The sequence below is a fragment of the Erithacus rubecula genome (genome assembly GCF_903797595.1).
Source record: "Erithacus rubecula genome assembly, chromosome: 2".
In the NCBI taxonomy this organism is placed as follows: domain Eukaryota; kingdom Metazoa; phylum Chordata; class Aves; order Passeriformes; family Muscicapidae; genus Erithacus; species Erithacus rubecula.
The window spans coordinates 51963287-51978021 of record NC_136685.1 but is presented as its reverse complement, the minus strand read 5'-3'; the positions used below and the strand labels follow the sequence as shown (position 1 = coordinate 51978021).

Sequence of the window (14735 nt, the reverse complement as noted above, 5' to 3'; positions counted from 1 at the left end):
ACTATACTAAGAAATTTCCTCCTTAGCTTTACTAGCGGAGTGCAAAAAGTAAAGGGAAGACACACACTCATTTGTATACTTTGATAAGGAGTTCAGCACAAAGCTTTCAACCAAAAGACCTCGTGAGTCTCACTGCTCCTAGGAACAAACCATACTTGATATTCAAATGACAAACTCAGTCTTGAGCTAGAGTGCTTTAAAATGGGAGTACTTCTCTACCTGTTTTTCAGGCATGATGATTTTCAGTGAATACTGAAATCTAAATCATATTAATAACCTCACTTGAAATTACATCATTAATAATAAAATCTATCAGCAAGTTTGACAGAAAAGCAGAATGTTAAAAATGAGATATTAAAAGATTACCGCTAATGAACATAAATGGATAAAGTGAAAAATGTTTACTTTATAGCATGCTACTTTGTGACCCAGGCATGAGGTCCTAGATTTTTACCTACTATAAATCAGTAGATCTTCAAATCAGTGGAGCAGTGCTGGCTTTGACCACGGCAGTGATTGTCCCCCTGTACTAAGCACTAGTGCTGTGTCCAGTTCAGGGCCACTTAGAGGAAGAAAAGTCCTTGAGGTGCTGGAGCATGTCCAGAGCAGGGCAGTGGAGCTGGTGAGGGGCTGGGAGCACAAGCCCTGTGAGGAGTGGCTGAGGGAGCTGGGGGTCTTTAGCCTGGAGAAGAGGAGGCTCAGGGGGAAACTCTTCTCTCTACAACTCCTTGAAAGGAGGCTGTAGCCAGGTGAGATTTGGCCTCTGTTTCAACAGGACAAGAGGACATAGCCTCAGGCAGTGCCAGGGGATGCTCAGGATGGACAAAAGGAACAATTTCTTCACTGAAAAGGTGGTCAGCCTTTGGATCAGGCTGCCCAGGGCAGTGGTGAAGTCATTCAAGAAATGACTGGACATGGCACTTAGTACCATGGTCCAGCTGACAAAGTGGTGATCAGTCAAAGGTTGGACTCAATAAAATTGGAGGTCATTCTCAGCCCTAATGATTCTACTATGACTACTATTTTATCTGGATTTGTTCTACAGTAGAACCACTAACTAACCTCTGGTATTGATGAATTCTCTGAAACTTCAGAAGCTTTCCATGGAAAAGTCCTGAAATCTGATCTCTGAGGTTAATACAGAAGTTCCTCACTCACACAGAGAATTTACTGATAGGTGCCAGAATACAGGACCACACTTATGGTCAGAATTTGGCCTGAAAATCACACAACCCTAAGCAAATGTGATTGTACATGTAATAAAGAATTATGCTGATTTTCATTTCCAAACTCTGTATTGAAATGTTTTGCAAATTTCATACTTCTGCCTGACAAAACATGGCATATCAGAGAGAGATAGTCAAATTAATTTAATAAACTCAAGGTTCAATAAAATACTTTACTATCTCTAAAGATTTCTTTTACACAGGAAGAAACACAGAAATGTGAATACACACAATCTGAGGACAGACATTCAGATTAATGCAGTGAAACAACCAATGCACAGCATGCATCTCAGTTCTCAATATAAAGTTTACCAGGCTCTATTAAACTCTGTTTATATGGGTAGCAGTCAGAAAAAGTCTGACACCAGCACTCCACACTGCGTTGTGACCACCACCATGCTGGGTTACATTCTGTGAGAAGGGCTGCACACAAAGGCATTTTGGTTGGTCATGCAAACTTTAACTCCAAGTTAAAGTTCTCGGCAAAGTTTGATCACACACAGAAATTTTAGGAATCACATCAACTGAACAAGATATATGATCCTAGATTAAAATTAGGAAATACACTGAATTTTCTGAATATGTCATTATATTGTGTCTCCATTAGTGTACTGTGTGGGAAACATAGTAACCTACACATGTTTAATTGGAAAAAACCTAATTTCTCCAAGGTAATCTGTATGAACAAATACAGCATGGATCCCAGAGTCTAGCTGAGGATGAAAAACACTGCCAGGTATTTTTCAAACACGGTGTGAAAAGTGTGAAGGTTTTGAGTTGCAGGGAGAATAAACAACATTCCTAAAATCTGCTCTGTTAGAAGCAGTTGTATCATAATTCTTTAATTTTAGGAAGTAAGTTACTTTGTTGTTCTGTGATAAAGAACAAACACTCGTATCATTTTGGGCATTACATTCACATAACTGGCATTGCACTGAGTTAAAAATGGCTCAGATAACTAACTATATTCACTAATGAGAACTTTTAACACCAGTTATGTTCAATATTTTAAAATTAGATCTTAACTCTTTGACTCTGGGGCTGATCCCTGTTGCAGCCTCCTTAAGCTATTGATTCTTGAATTGTTAGGAAATAGTCTTAGGCTGCTAAGTCCAAGAAAATCCCACCGATTCCACTGACTTATGTACACCTCTCATGCATTTTGTGCAAACAGCTGTTGATGGTGCTGCTTTGGGACTTGATCTGGCATTTGATGTCCTGCTGATATCACCATTTGCACGATGGAGCCCTTAGCACTGGGGAAACATCCAAAAACGCTGCTTGTCTTCCGAGCCTGTGTGTTTCTTGAGAATTTCTTATACTGTAACGCAGGTATTAAAAATTAAAAACCCAAGCAGTCTGTGTGAGCTGCAAACACAAGCAGGGGAGACTTCAGCCCATGCAAAGCAGAGTTTCTCATTACCAGAGCTGCAGGGCGGTAAGCACCTCGTGGGCACCCACTGGCACTGCTGGTGCCCCACCTCCGGGGGGGTGCTCGGATCTGCTGGCTGCCTCCTGCATTTTCTTGCAATTTAGGCACCTGCATGCTGATTTCACAGTGTCTGCCCATGAATCCTGATTTGCAGACACATCTTCCCAACATATCGCACTGCAGTGACACAGATCCTAAGGCACTGCAGCCACAGGGTATACAAAAGAGCTTTTCTGGGGCCCAGAAGTAATTGGGCTTTAAGAAGGAAAAGTAACACTGTTAGAAAGTGGAGATAAAGAAACTACACCACATTTCAAAAGAGTACAGAAATAAAGACAGGAGCGAACACTGAAGTAAACAAAGATTAATTACAATTAATCACCAGTATTGTATTAATGAGCTTGAGATATTTGCTGGGTATCTTATGCAATCTGCAAAATCCACTGATACCATCAATTTTTCTTTGAACAGACTCTTTAAATCCTGTTGAAAATGAAGCGTTAGCAAACTACTTCAGAAATTACAGAATTTTAAAGGGTGAAAATGATCCTTTTGATTTCTGCAGAATTATTTATGTGTTTTAAATTACAAACAAGTAGAGGTGTTCTGAGGACATAGGCCTAACATATGAGCCCTTATGCTGAACTAGAAAAATGTGCAGCCAGCTATAACACATTCCTTAGCTGCCTGAAGACAACTCTGTGAAAGTTTATGAAACAATATTTCTCTGCAGTGATTTATGAGACAGGAAAACAATGTCAAAGCAAAAAACACTTTCACCAAAAAATAATACATTGTTTGGACAACACAAGAAGAAAGAAAAAAAGAAAAAACATAAAGACAGAACATTCCAGAAGAACTAAACTAGCACCCCGTTTTTTTAAAAAAGTAAACATCAGATACTATCAGACATTTTGCAGCTTTCTTCATAGAGGGATTATCTCCCAAACCTGCAATATTTTAAATTAATTTTTTATATCAAACATTCAAAATATAAAGTGTATATACTATGTATACAAATGTATTTACAGATACAGTGAGACTTAAAATGCATTCACTGCATGTAAATACTATTTCTTGTGTTCTGATCTAGAAAACAATTAGAAAGCATTTAAAAAACAACCATTTTACCATTTTCTACAGAAGAACAATATATACATGTTCTTTAAGTGAAAAAATAAGCAACAGGAAGAAGCCTATCCAGAACCAAATGATATTTATTTGAGACAAACAGTGAAGAAAGGAGTGGTGTGAAATTTCTGGTCACTCACTTTGCAGATGTCACAGCGGCGCCCGATGACGTTGGCTCTGCACTCGCACTGGCCCGTCCGGGAGTCACAGATCTCTGAGAAGGAGCCATTCATGTGACAGTGACAGGCTGCAGAGGAAGAAGGAGGAGATGTCAGCATGCTCCCTGAAGCTAAATCTAATAGCCAAATGTTTACAGTGCAGCTTTTGCCACCCTGAGGAACGCTCAGCCTGGGTTAAGCAGGAAGGTGTTGCTCTCATATGCTGACATATTAACCTGCCCATATTAATGTGGAATTTTTCTCCAAATTATTGCTGTCAGAAGTTTTGTTTCAAGTTCATTAACTCATAGCTTTTTGTAAATGCTCCTCTCAGATCAAAACAAGATGTGGAGGGCAGATTACTGAGGACATGCCCAGAGACTCGGAGTGGGCAGGGCAATACTGAGAAAAAAATATAAAAAGGATCCGGACCCTTAAACAGGTTGTAAAGGGTGCAGCTCCAGAGAGTGGGGGTGTTACTGCTCCGTGTGCTGGTTCTGCTGTCCTGGAGTTCACTCCCTGTGCAAACAGTCACCAGGAAATGCTGGCAGGCTGCAAACCCAGTACAAGGTTGACACTACACAGGGGCAGTAATGCTCTCATGCCCCAGGCTGCACTGAAAAATATACCAAGGATTATCTGCTACCATGACTCTCCAGGATTTCTGCCTCAGGAACAGCATCACTGTTCCCAGAGGAAATGTAACCCAACTGACCAACCTAAATCATCACAGTGCTCTCCTGAAGACTTAAAAAGGCAGTGAAAACACTGTTTCTGAGAAAAACAGCAATGCTTCTGGCTCTTAAATAATTTTAAAATTTGTTTTAGGAGAGGACAAATTTTGGGGAAGATGTCTATCACCTTTTATGTTCTTCAACCACAAGAACCTTTGTGTTCTTCAGTCCTTTTGGCATGCAGAGATTTGGAAAAAACCCTTAGCACTCACAGCAGAGAACATGGATGTGACTATTATCACAGGGAATTCAACCATACAGTCACTGGTTCCATCAGCATGAGCTGGTTCCTGCACATCCTTTTTTCATCCCCCACACAGAGGAATGAATCCACATCTCTACACCAATTACCAATCTACTCTCCAAACTTGGACTCCAGTCCACATTTTGCCTTCCTGCAGTGCCCTATCTGCATGTGTTCCTTTTTTTTTTCTCTCAACTTGTCGCCTTCATTTTAAGAAACACTTAAAGAGTCCCAGCAGTGAACACATGTCAGTGGCATACTTGCATGTCAGAAGGTGCTATGTGAGTCAAGACAGTTATATTTTCCCTATATATAGATTATTACAACAGGACCTTCCTCATTACTTCATTGGACTTGCTAATTTACAATTTCCAATTATAAATTGAAAGGATTGATGTGGGGGTTTTCTCCCTGATTTTGAGGTATTCTGCAGAATTTGCTTCTTTTAATGAAAGCAGCTTTATGACTTGCCATTCTGTTCATGGCATTGTTTCACCAATGTTTGCAAAAGTTCTGGAATAAGTTAACAAAAATGTACTGATTCTGCTGTTCATAACAGTCCTGTAACACCTTCAGAGATTTTGATCTCCTTCTGTTTTGCAACATATTTTTAAAATGCAAAAATTAAAAGACACTTCTGATGTAATTAACATTGCTTATCTTTTCCTTTCAGCTCTCAATACTAAACAGATCTATAATTTACCTCTTCTGTCCTGTATATAGCCCTTTTTACCCCAATATTCATGTTTTAAAACTGCTGACACTCTAAATTGTACATGTTGATAAGTATCACACACATATATGTTTCAAGTATATATTTAATTAAATTGGTCAGTGGGGAAAGAAGATACTAAAGCTCAGATTCAACAAACAACAATTCTCAATCCAAATTAAAAGTATTTCACCAACCTTTTTATATGCAGACCTCAAAACCCAGGCTCAGTCTCATTTGAATTGTTTTGCTTATCAGGCATATGACAACACAAGAATCAAAAAGAAAACTTACACTGATTTTATAAACAGATGAGTTTGTCCTATTTATATTACAGCAAGCAGCACTCCATGGTGTCTTATCTCAGTCACAGATGACTGAGTGCAATGCAGTGGTAAGGGAGAATTCGGAATATAGGGACTTTGTTTTTTTCTTTGCTTTGGCAGTACACATATAGTGAAGAAACATACAGTCAGGGCTATTCATCTAATAAACTGTTATACAATCTGATAAATTGTATTTATCTCACCTAGAGCCTTCCCATTCATTCACCTCTACTGGGATAATTGTCCAAACATCCAAATGGTTGTTATAACACAATGCAGCCTGTTGGAGAAATTTGTCTTACTTTCTTCCTGAACGATGCTGGTCAAGACCCTTCATTCTCTCTAGATTTCTATAAATATTTATGAGCTTGTATTTATGATCAAGCTACACACTTATTTTCCTACAACACTAGTACCTCTACACTGGAACTGGAACATAGGTAGATTTGATTATTTGCTTTACTTCATCTTGTGACACTGAGCTCTATTACCATCAGCTCTACCTCCAGGTATTTGCTTCAGCACACTGTGCTGTTTCACTCCAAAAAACAACCTACTGGAATCAAATCAAATAAGCTTAGTACATTTGCTCATTGTTCTTAGATTTATGGTTTTGTATAGTACACCAAAAAATTCAGAGATGCTATGATGATATAAAGCTGTACTGTCATTTGAAACAGTTAATGCACACAGCAGCACTGTACTGAGAAAGAGCAAGAAACATTTCAAACAAAAATTTGAAAGCAAACCCATGCTTTGCAATACTCTTGGATTTGGCTTTTTAATAAGGAACAAAATTGAAAACAACAAAGTAAAGGCACAGTCCCTCTGATATTGTTGCTGCAGGGCAAACTTCATGCAAGTCTGCAAAGGAAATAAAAAATCATATGCAAAGAAGAAGAAAACCCACATGAAAGACAGAGAGTAGAATACAAGGTAACTGCAAGTACAATGATATGAATACATTAGGGGGCTCTCCTTGTCACTGATACCAACAACAAAAGCAAAGCTTGTAATTCAACATTAAACACATATTTCTTTTAAATATATTTTTTAAATGCTGTGTTTTTCAAACTCTCCTCTTAGAAAATCTTTCTCATGGACCTGTCACTACTGTGGAAATGGTGAAAGCACCAGTCCTATTGATGAATGGTGACAAGCTACTGAAAACTGTAATTTTTGAAATACAGTTCTTCTTAAATCACTTTACACACTTAGCATTGTAACTTCCATTACATCATTCATCATGACCTTTTAACTAAGAAAGAGAATAAATAGGATTTTCCAATTTTTTTTCTGGCATTGTGTAAAGAAGGTACAGAAAGCATTTACACAGGTATATCTTCTGGGTTATCTATGACTTTGTGTACATCAGTGTTTATTGGCCTTAGCTGAGAAACTTGGTGATGTTTTGCATCTTGTTAGCTCCCACACACTCTCTGGAGGTCCAACACAACCTAGGATTTTCACTTTTAGACTGCAAGTTGCTAATAGGGCAAGTCCTGGAAATGGATGCCTCAGACTTCTCACAACACATATTGGAGATATGATTCCTATGTTCCCCATGTTCCTACACAGAGAACAGTAAGACAATACACCAGCTCTTTCACTTGCATTATTTTATACTGCTATAACACCTTTTACTCAGTGGGGTTACTCTTGTATTTATTATAATGGATGAAACAAGAATAAATCCTTGTGACAGTGAAATAAAATGCTCAGCTCTTTCAAGAGAGTTTGTAACTTGTTTTATTACACTTCTCAGAATGTGAAGGAAGAGCATGTGAAGAATGTTTTTAAGTTAAATCACTTGTTCTGCATTCTGAATTGTGCCAGCAATGGCTCAGAGAGAGCCACTGCCTCCTACAGAAAGAAAAGTTCCTGTTCTTACCAAATCTTTCATCTCCACTGAATAACATTTTTGCAATCACTATGAGGAAAGATGTGCTGGGGCCGGTGGTTGAATAACATACACCACTCAGATGAGAATTGGTAGCTTGCTGCAGTGCCAGGTATCTTCCTCCAGAGCACTTTAGAAAAATTGTCTGGAAATTTTAGGGTCTGATTGGCAGGTCAGAGAATCTTGACCTGTAAGCAGCAGCACCTCCCAATTCTTACTGTGGTTATATATATGGGAAATAGGTTACAAATGCTGCCAGAGCTGGATGCTGAAACTATAATGTCACTCCTTCCTTTCAATCTCACAAATGAACAGGATTTTTCTGGGTAGCTTATAGCATTTTTTAGTGAATATTTTTCATTTATTTATATTTATTTTTTGTAGATCTGACATTTAGTATAACCTTTTGCACATTTAGTATAACCTTTTGCACCCACGCAGTGCTCCATTGTTTTCTTCTATGTCTGCTTCAACCAGAGCTTTTTAATAAGTTCTTCTTTCTATTTATTTTAAAGCCTCCCTTTCCAGATGCAGATGCACAGTATCATTATTAGAGCTGTATCATTCTCTTGCTCCCACATACAGAGGCACAGTCTTCCTCTCAGGAACAAAGTTACAGGATAGATCAATACTGTCAGGAGCTGTAAAAGTTCGTGACTTACGTTGACAGTTCCTTGCATGAAGAGCATCTCCAAAATATCCATCAGCACACCTCTCACAATATTGGCCTGTTGTACCTGGCTTACATATCAGACAAGCACCAGACAAGCTGTCACAGCTGCCAGGAACGGAGAAGTCAAGGTTGTCATTACACTGGCATGGCTGGCACGATCCCCCTGGTATTAGAGGTTGTCCAAAATAGCCTTCTGCACACCTATGGTAAAAGACATCATCAGTTAGGACCCTTAAATAATCCTCTCATTAGAAAAATTTAATTCTGTTGCCTCCCTGATCATCAAAAATTATTTGATCTTCTCTCAAGTTTTTCTTAAGCATCTTTTTTCTTTCTCTCTCCTACTCTTTTTTAACAGTATTGTAGATACAGCACCAGCTGAAATCCTGCCAGTTCTGCTAGTAATTAGACTTCAGTGGGAGAAAAATCTTGTCACTGGCACTGAAGGTGAGAGAAAGCATAGCAAGAAATCTTAGTGGCACCCTAGAGGAAGGAGGGTTGCACTAGATGACCTTGAAAGGTCCTTCCAATCCAAACTATTCTATGACTCTATGCTAGATACACTTTGTATTTCAGCACATTATGTACAGATGTTCTGTACTCAATCACCAGCAAGCCAGATGACTTTTTTCCCCTCCACCTTAAAAATGTCTTTAGTTTAGAAAAACATGTTTAGAATGCAATGCAGACATAAATTTGTTTACCTAAGAAGATCTGTCCCCTGACTTAGACTTCCCCTGATCTACTGCATGGTCAGATTTGCTTAATTAATGGATTTCTAATCTCTGTGTATGGGTGGGTAATAAAATAATTGCTCATTAACACAGGAACTATGTTGTTGTATACTATACTCTTCATATTTTAAGAGAATTGTTTGACAACATCACATCCTTTTCCACCTTGCCCACCTGCAATTTTCTGTGAGTACCATGTAAAGCAGGTTAGTAAATCCAACCTAATACGAGTCTGTATTTAAAGCAAATTTCTACTCATCTCACAGACTATTTCCTATTTATATTCTGGTCTGCTTTTCCTTTCTCTTATATTTGCTCACACTTTATAGTAAGAGCAATGTGCAGATAGCGAAGAAAAAGAAAAGAAAAATTGCACAGTTCTGGCTAATGAATTTTTTTATGCACATCTCAGATTAACTCCTATTAGTATAAGGAAAAGAGAAAGTACATAAAGCACATTGCACACAATTATTTTTCCTACAATTTTAAAGTCAGTACGAATGCAGTTCCAATGTACACAGATATCCTCTCTACTTTGCTGTGGTACTGGACAGCACAATTGAGGAAAGATTTTGTGTATCATCCTAACGCAGGAATGCAGAGCTCCACTATGCTGTCACCCTTGTGTCAAGTTCATCCTTTTCCTTGCTTCCAGAATATCTCATAAAGCTTTTAACTGGATCCTAAGCAAAGTTGACTAATCATGTACTGACTATTATTCAATATCATCAGCAAAGATCACAAAGATTATAAAAACTGGAAACTGAGAGCAGGAAGGAAAAAATAGTGGGAACTAACTGAGCAGTTTTTTGTAATTTTACACAAAATAGGATTTTTTTTCAATCTTCTCAAAATATCCACAATGCAGACCATAGACCAATAATATGTATAAACAGTCCAGTGGTTTGGGTGCATGTAACTTTCAGGACCATGAGTAAAATTTTCATAATCTAGCCCACTCCTGCAGAACAGTCATCTCTCAAAATTACCCCTTCATAGCAACAAGACATCAAAATCTCGGCATTAGAATAATTCAGGTATTTTATTTTCAGCACCTGTCATAAATGTAGCAATTTATTGTATTTCCCGCAGAGGAAGAGAGAATTTTTTCCTTTATGGAAGATATCTCAGCAAAGACAAAAGACTAATTTTAAACTTAATTTTGCCAAAATAATTTGGCTTTCATCAGTGACAATATCTCAGTTACAAAGGTCAAGAATCTTAACATGTTACAATTAATAGCCATATTTTATCAAAACCAGAGGGTATCTGGATAATTTATGCAGTTATCTTAATTTACCTCAACCAGATTATATCTGAAGTTAACTCATACTTTGCTAATGTACTAGGGGCGTGTTTGTCAAAAATCTTTATCTCTTGGTCCTACTAATCTATTTGACTTCACTTAATGTGTGTCTATATTCTTCTTTCACTTTCTTTTAAGGGTGAAAGTATTCACAGAAACTTACCAAGCAGTTCACAGAAAGAATACTCCAATGATTTATGTGAAATGCACTGCTAATAATTTCCTTCTATTAACAGTGGGAGACCTCAATAACTTTGTGTTCTCATCAGTTTATACTTATTAAAATAAGAAAAAAAACCCACTACCATCACATAGACATATTTTAGTTATGCACATACATAATCTCAAATCCAACTGAAGACAATCCTGAAAGTAAGGGTAAGCCAGTTAAAGCTTAGAAGAGAACTATGGACATATATCTATGTAAATTCTTGCTCATTTTCTACCACTTCTCCTGAAGTTGCAGGGGAAGATAAAAAAAAAATTCATTTTCCTTAGTTCCATCTTTATTCCCTTAAGGACATTCCTACTTCAACTTCGTTTCTCAGGTTCAAAGCATTATATATTTGGGAAGGTTTAGATAAAAAAACACCAGTAAGTATGTGACATGGAAAATTACTTTTGTGCAATTACATTACACAAAATACATGTAAAAATAAATTACTTCTAACTACAACATCACACCTCTGAGATTAAAAAAATATATACAAAAATAGGAGTAAAATCAGCGAAAAAGGATTGTGCCCATATTTTTCTTTTCTATTCTCAAATGCAGGTGTGTCTGTAAGTGACACATTTTACCTAGCACAAGTGATGCTAAATACAGAGCTACTACTTAAAAATATGTGCATGAATGTGTACTGGGCCTGGTCAGTATGGAGTTAATATTCCTCACAGCAGTCTGTATGGTGTTTTGTATATACACATACATGCACAGAAACACAGGACTATTTTATACATTTCTTTACATTTTCTGGGGAAAAAAGCCCTTGAGACAGAGTTAATTAAGCCTGCAAATCCAAACACTTTAAAGTATGGAAATACTATTTTTACAGAGCCTTTGAAATTTATGTGCATTCAACCTGCACACAAAACCAGGCAAAAGCCCTGTGGAGAAACGGCTTGTGAGCACCCAGTGAGATATCTTAACTCAGGTGCACAGCACAGATGTTACTGTTGTGTGACCAGCCATAAATCTTGCATTTTCTAATGTCAGAATACCTGCCTTTGCAAGCTGCAAACAATCCTGCGTAACACATTTGTTGTACCAAATCTCCTGAAATGTTTGACCCTTTTCCCATCAGTACTGCAACACAGAATCGCTGTTCTGGCACTAGTGGAAGAATTATATTTGCTACAATGAGCAGCAGTTTGAAGCCACAGTACTCCTGAGAGGCTGTGGAAGGAGGCACTCTGTGCTAGACTTCAAGAAAGAGGGAGGAGGGAGCAAGAAAGGACATGGGTCAGCTTCTCCTCACACAGAAGGGACACTGACCCTCCTTCTAGGAGGAAAAGGTCACTGGATTCATATCCATAAAACCTGGAGTCCTACTGGAAAAGCTAGACTCTCACCCACTTTGCTTCTTTTCCCTAGCAAGACCATATTTAGAAAATGGATATCATCATTCTGTAAATGTGCTGGGCTAAAAAGACAGCCTTATGTCATTCTCATACATCCCTTCTATGAAGTTAAGAGAATGTCCATCCTATCTCATATGCCTTTGGAAAAGTGAGTAGTGAGCTAAGGAAAAATACTTACAACTAATTTGTTAGGGAAAAGCGTTACACAGGAAAGCTGAGCTCTCTCTACAATTATACATTACATGCTAACTCCCAACACAGTTTATATCTGCAATTATTTTGATGTGTTATGAGCTGGACCCCTCAGAATACTGAGCAATTATGGCACCATTTTCCTGAGAGTTCTAGTGAGAGAAGTAGCAATTTTTTCTGACATTTTACAAATCAGACAGATATATGTATCTCTCTAGGGGACAGAGGATATATTTTTAGGCCAAATAAGTACAGTGCTTCACACTGTCACTTCATGATACTTAGTATGTCATGATAATTTAGCATTGTTCAGCTAATGAATCACATGGCTCAGATCACTTGTCACTTTATAGTTGCTAAAATGAAAGAGAATTTCGTGTAAACTCTCTCAGCAATTATACAACCACTGCTAATAGCAAAGCGCAACATGCTTTCTCCTGATCATTATTATTGACAGCTGCAGACATTTTAAAACAACTTGTTACAATTAAAAGCAAATAGTTCTGTGAGCTTAGGAATTAATGGCCTAATTTCCAGTGGATTTATATCTCATGGTTACAAGGCTAAGGGCTGATTATTTGTTGCAGGATGTTGCTATTCAGCAGGGAGTAATCCCTCAGGCTACAGCAGCACTTTTTCCTTGTCCTGTGAAAGTTTTCTTATGGGCAGAACATTTAGCAATCTCTCTTGTTCTCTCTCTATCTGTTTAATCAGGTGTGAGTTCACACAGTATTCTTCTCCCTTAGCTATGACATGTCCCAAGTTATTAGCCTCTATTCCGCCACTTCTTTTCATAAAACCTTCAGGAACAATTATCATCTTTGAGCCCTCCTATCTTCTGCCAAATTTGGTTGAAATTGACCTACAAGTACAGATGACTTCGCAGGCAGCCAGAGAGACATGCACATAAAGATCACAGCAGCCTCATTTCCTTAGGAGGTCAGGCTAAAATCCAATTTAGCCATTTATTCAGACTCTCTACTACTGCATCTACAATCTGTGGTCCACTCAGAAACAGCACTTGTTGCTAATGGAAGCTGTCAATGACCCTGCATTGACAAACTGCCACCAAAGTGCTCTTGATGTGATTTATTCCTGCCATCATTAACTTCACAGCCCACTAGCTGAAAGAAGGTGATGACTTCCCAGACAGACAGGAAAAGACAGGCAGAAATAGCAGCAGCAGGAGCAGACTCGGTGATGATGGGTGGAAACAGGTGACAGCCTGCACTCTCACTTCAGGACAGATATAGCACAACAGGGGATTTAAAAGGAAGTAGTTGTAAATTGGAAAGAGGGGACTATATGGAGATTCACAGCGTATGGCCAGGTTTCTGCTTTTCTGTTTCTCTCTTGCTCTTGGTTTATTCCTACTTCTCATCTCAGCCTGAATATTTTAAGTCTTCATTCAGAAGCCTTACCTTTTTTTATGGTTTGCCTTGAAAAATCCTCCAAGCAGCTCATGGAAGTGCCAAATGGCAAGAGCCCACTAAGGAACACGTTTCCATGCCCCTTAACTGTCTAGCCAGGTGTTACACAGCTATCTGGCTCCCCAAGCCCCTCTTAAAAAGGTGTCATTGGCAGGGTCACAGGGAACTGAGATCATGGAGACAAAGACAACACTGATTCATCATGACCTCCAAACAGCTAGCAGAGGTTCCCTGGCACACTAACTGCTCTTGAAATCTGTTCCATCCATGTGAAATCCCAAGAGACCTAAGGCATGCAGACACAGTGGTGGTAACCCTTGCCTACGTGGTCTCACCTCCTGTGGAAGAGGGTTCCTGGGAGCTTAGCACTAGCACTGACAAGCTCTTTGTTTCATTTAAATTCTCCACATGATCCTTTCAGCATAATGACTTTGTAAAGCCAGCAATAAGTGTAGGAAATATATACTGAACTTTTCTAAGTATTTGACAAAGAAGAATAATCTTTTTTTTTTTCATTAAAGCCCAGTTTGTTCTACTTGCTAAACAAATATTGCAACAGAAAATGAGAAGCAACAAAAATGTAAAATATTCTTTTAAAAATAATTTAAATCTACAAATAACTTATTAGAAGAGCTGTATTTTCACTGCATATTAACTTCTCTAAGGGAAGCATCAGTAATTTACTGCATTTTTTAATCACCATGCCCTAAATATTCAAACGACAGAAGAGACAAAAGTTCTATAAAAATTTCAGAAGTGACAGAAAAGCTAGAAGAAACTTTTTTAACAAAGACTCTCACTTATCAGAAATGCTTCTTGGAGACCTTACATTTTACCATAAAACAATAAAACAAGCATAAGAAAAATACAATATCATGGATCCAATATCAGAGGAAATTTTTTCAGTGAGAACAGGAATGGAGATGAGAAGGGGAGGTAACAAAAGGTAGAATAGT

The 14735-nt window shown here is 38.1% G+C and overlaps 1 protein-coding gene across 7 annotated transcripts in view; it reads right to left on the bottom strand.

The window, feature by feature from the left end:
* LAMA2 (laminin subunit alpha 2) overlaps positions 1–14735 on the bottom strand; it is a 332349-nt gene that overhangs the window by 115617 nt on the left and 201997 nt on the right. For 4 of the 7 annotated variants that reach the window (XM_079297887.1, XM_079297888.1, XM_079297889.1 and 1 more), the window contains exons 19-21: positions 8526–8737; positions 3930–4036; positions 2650–2913 (exon numbers count right to left, since the gene is read on the bottom strand). In XM_079297887.1, coding sequence (XP_079154013.1) covers positions 2650–2913; positions 3930–4036; positions 8526–8737 — 583 coding nt within the window. The remainder of the gene's footprint in view (positions 1–2649; positions 2914–3929; positions 4037–8525; positions 8738–14735) is intronic. The other 3 variants (XM_079297891.1, XM_079297892.1, XM_079297893.1) reach the window with 1 other exon arrangement.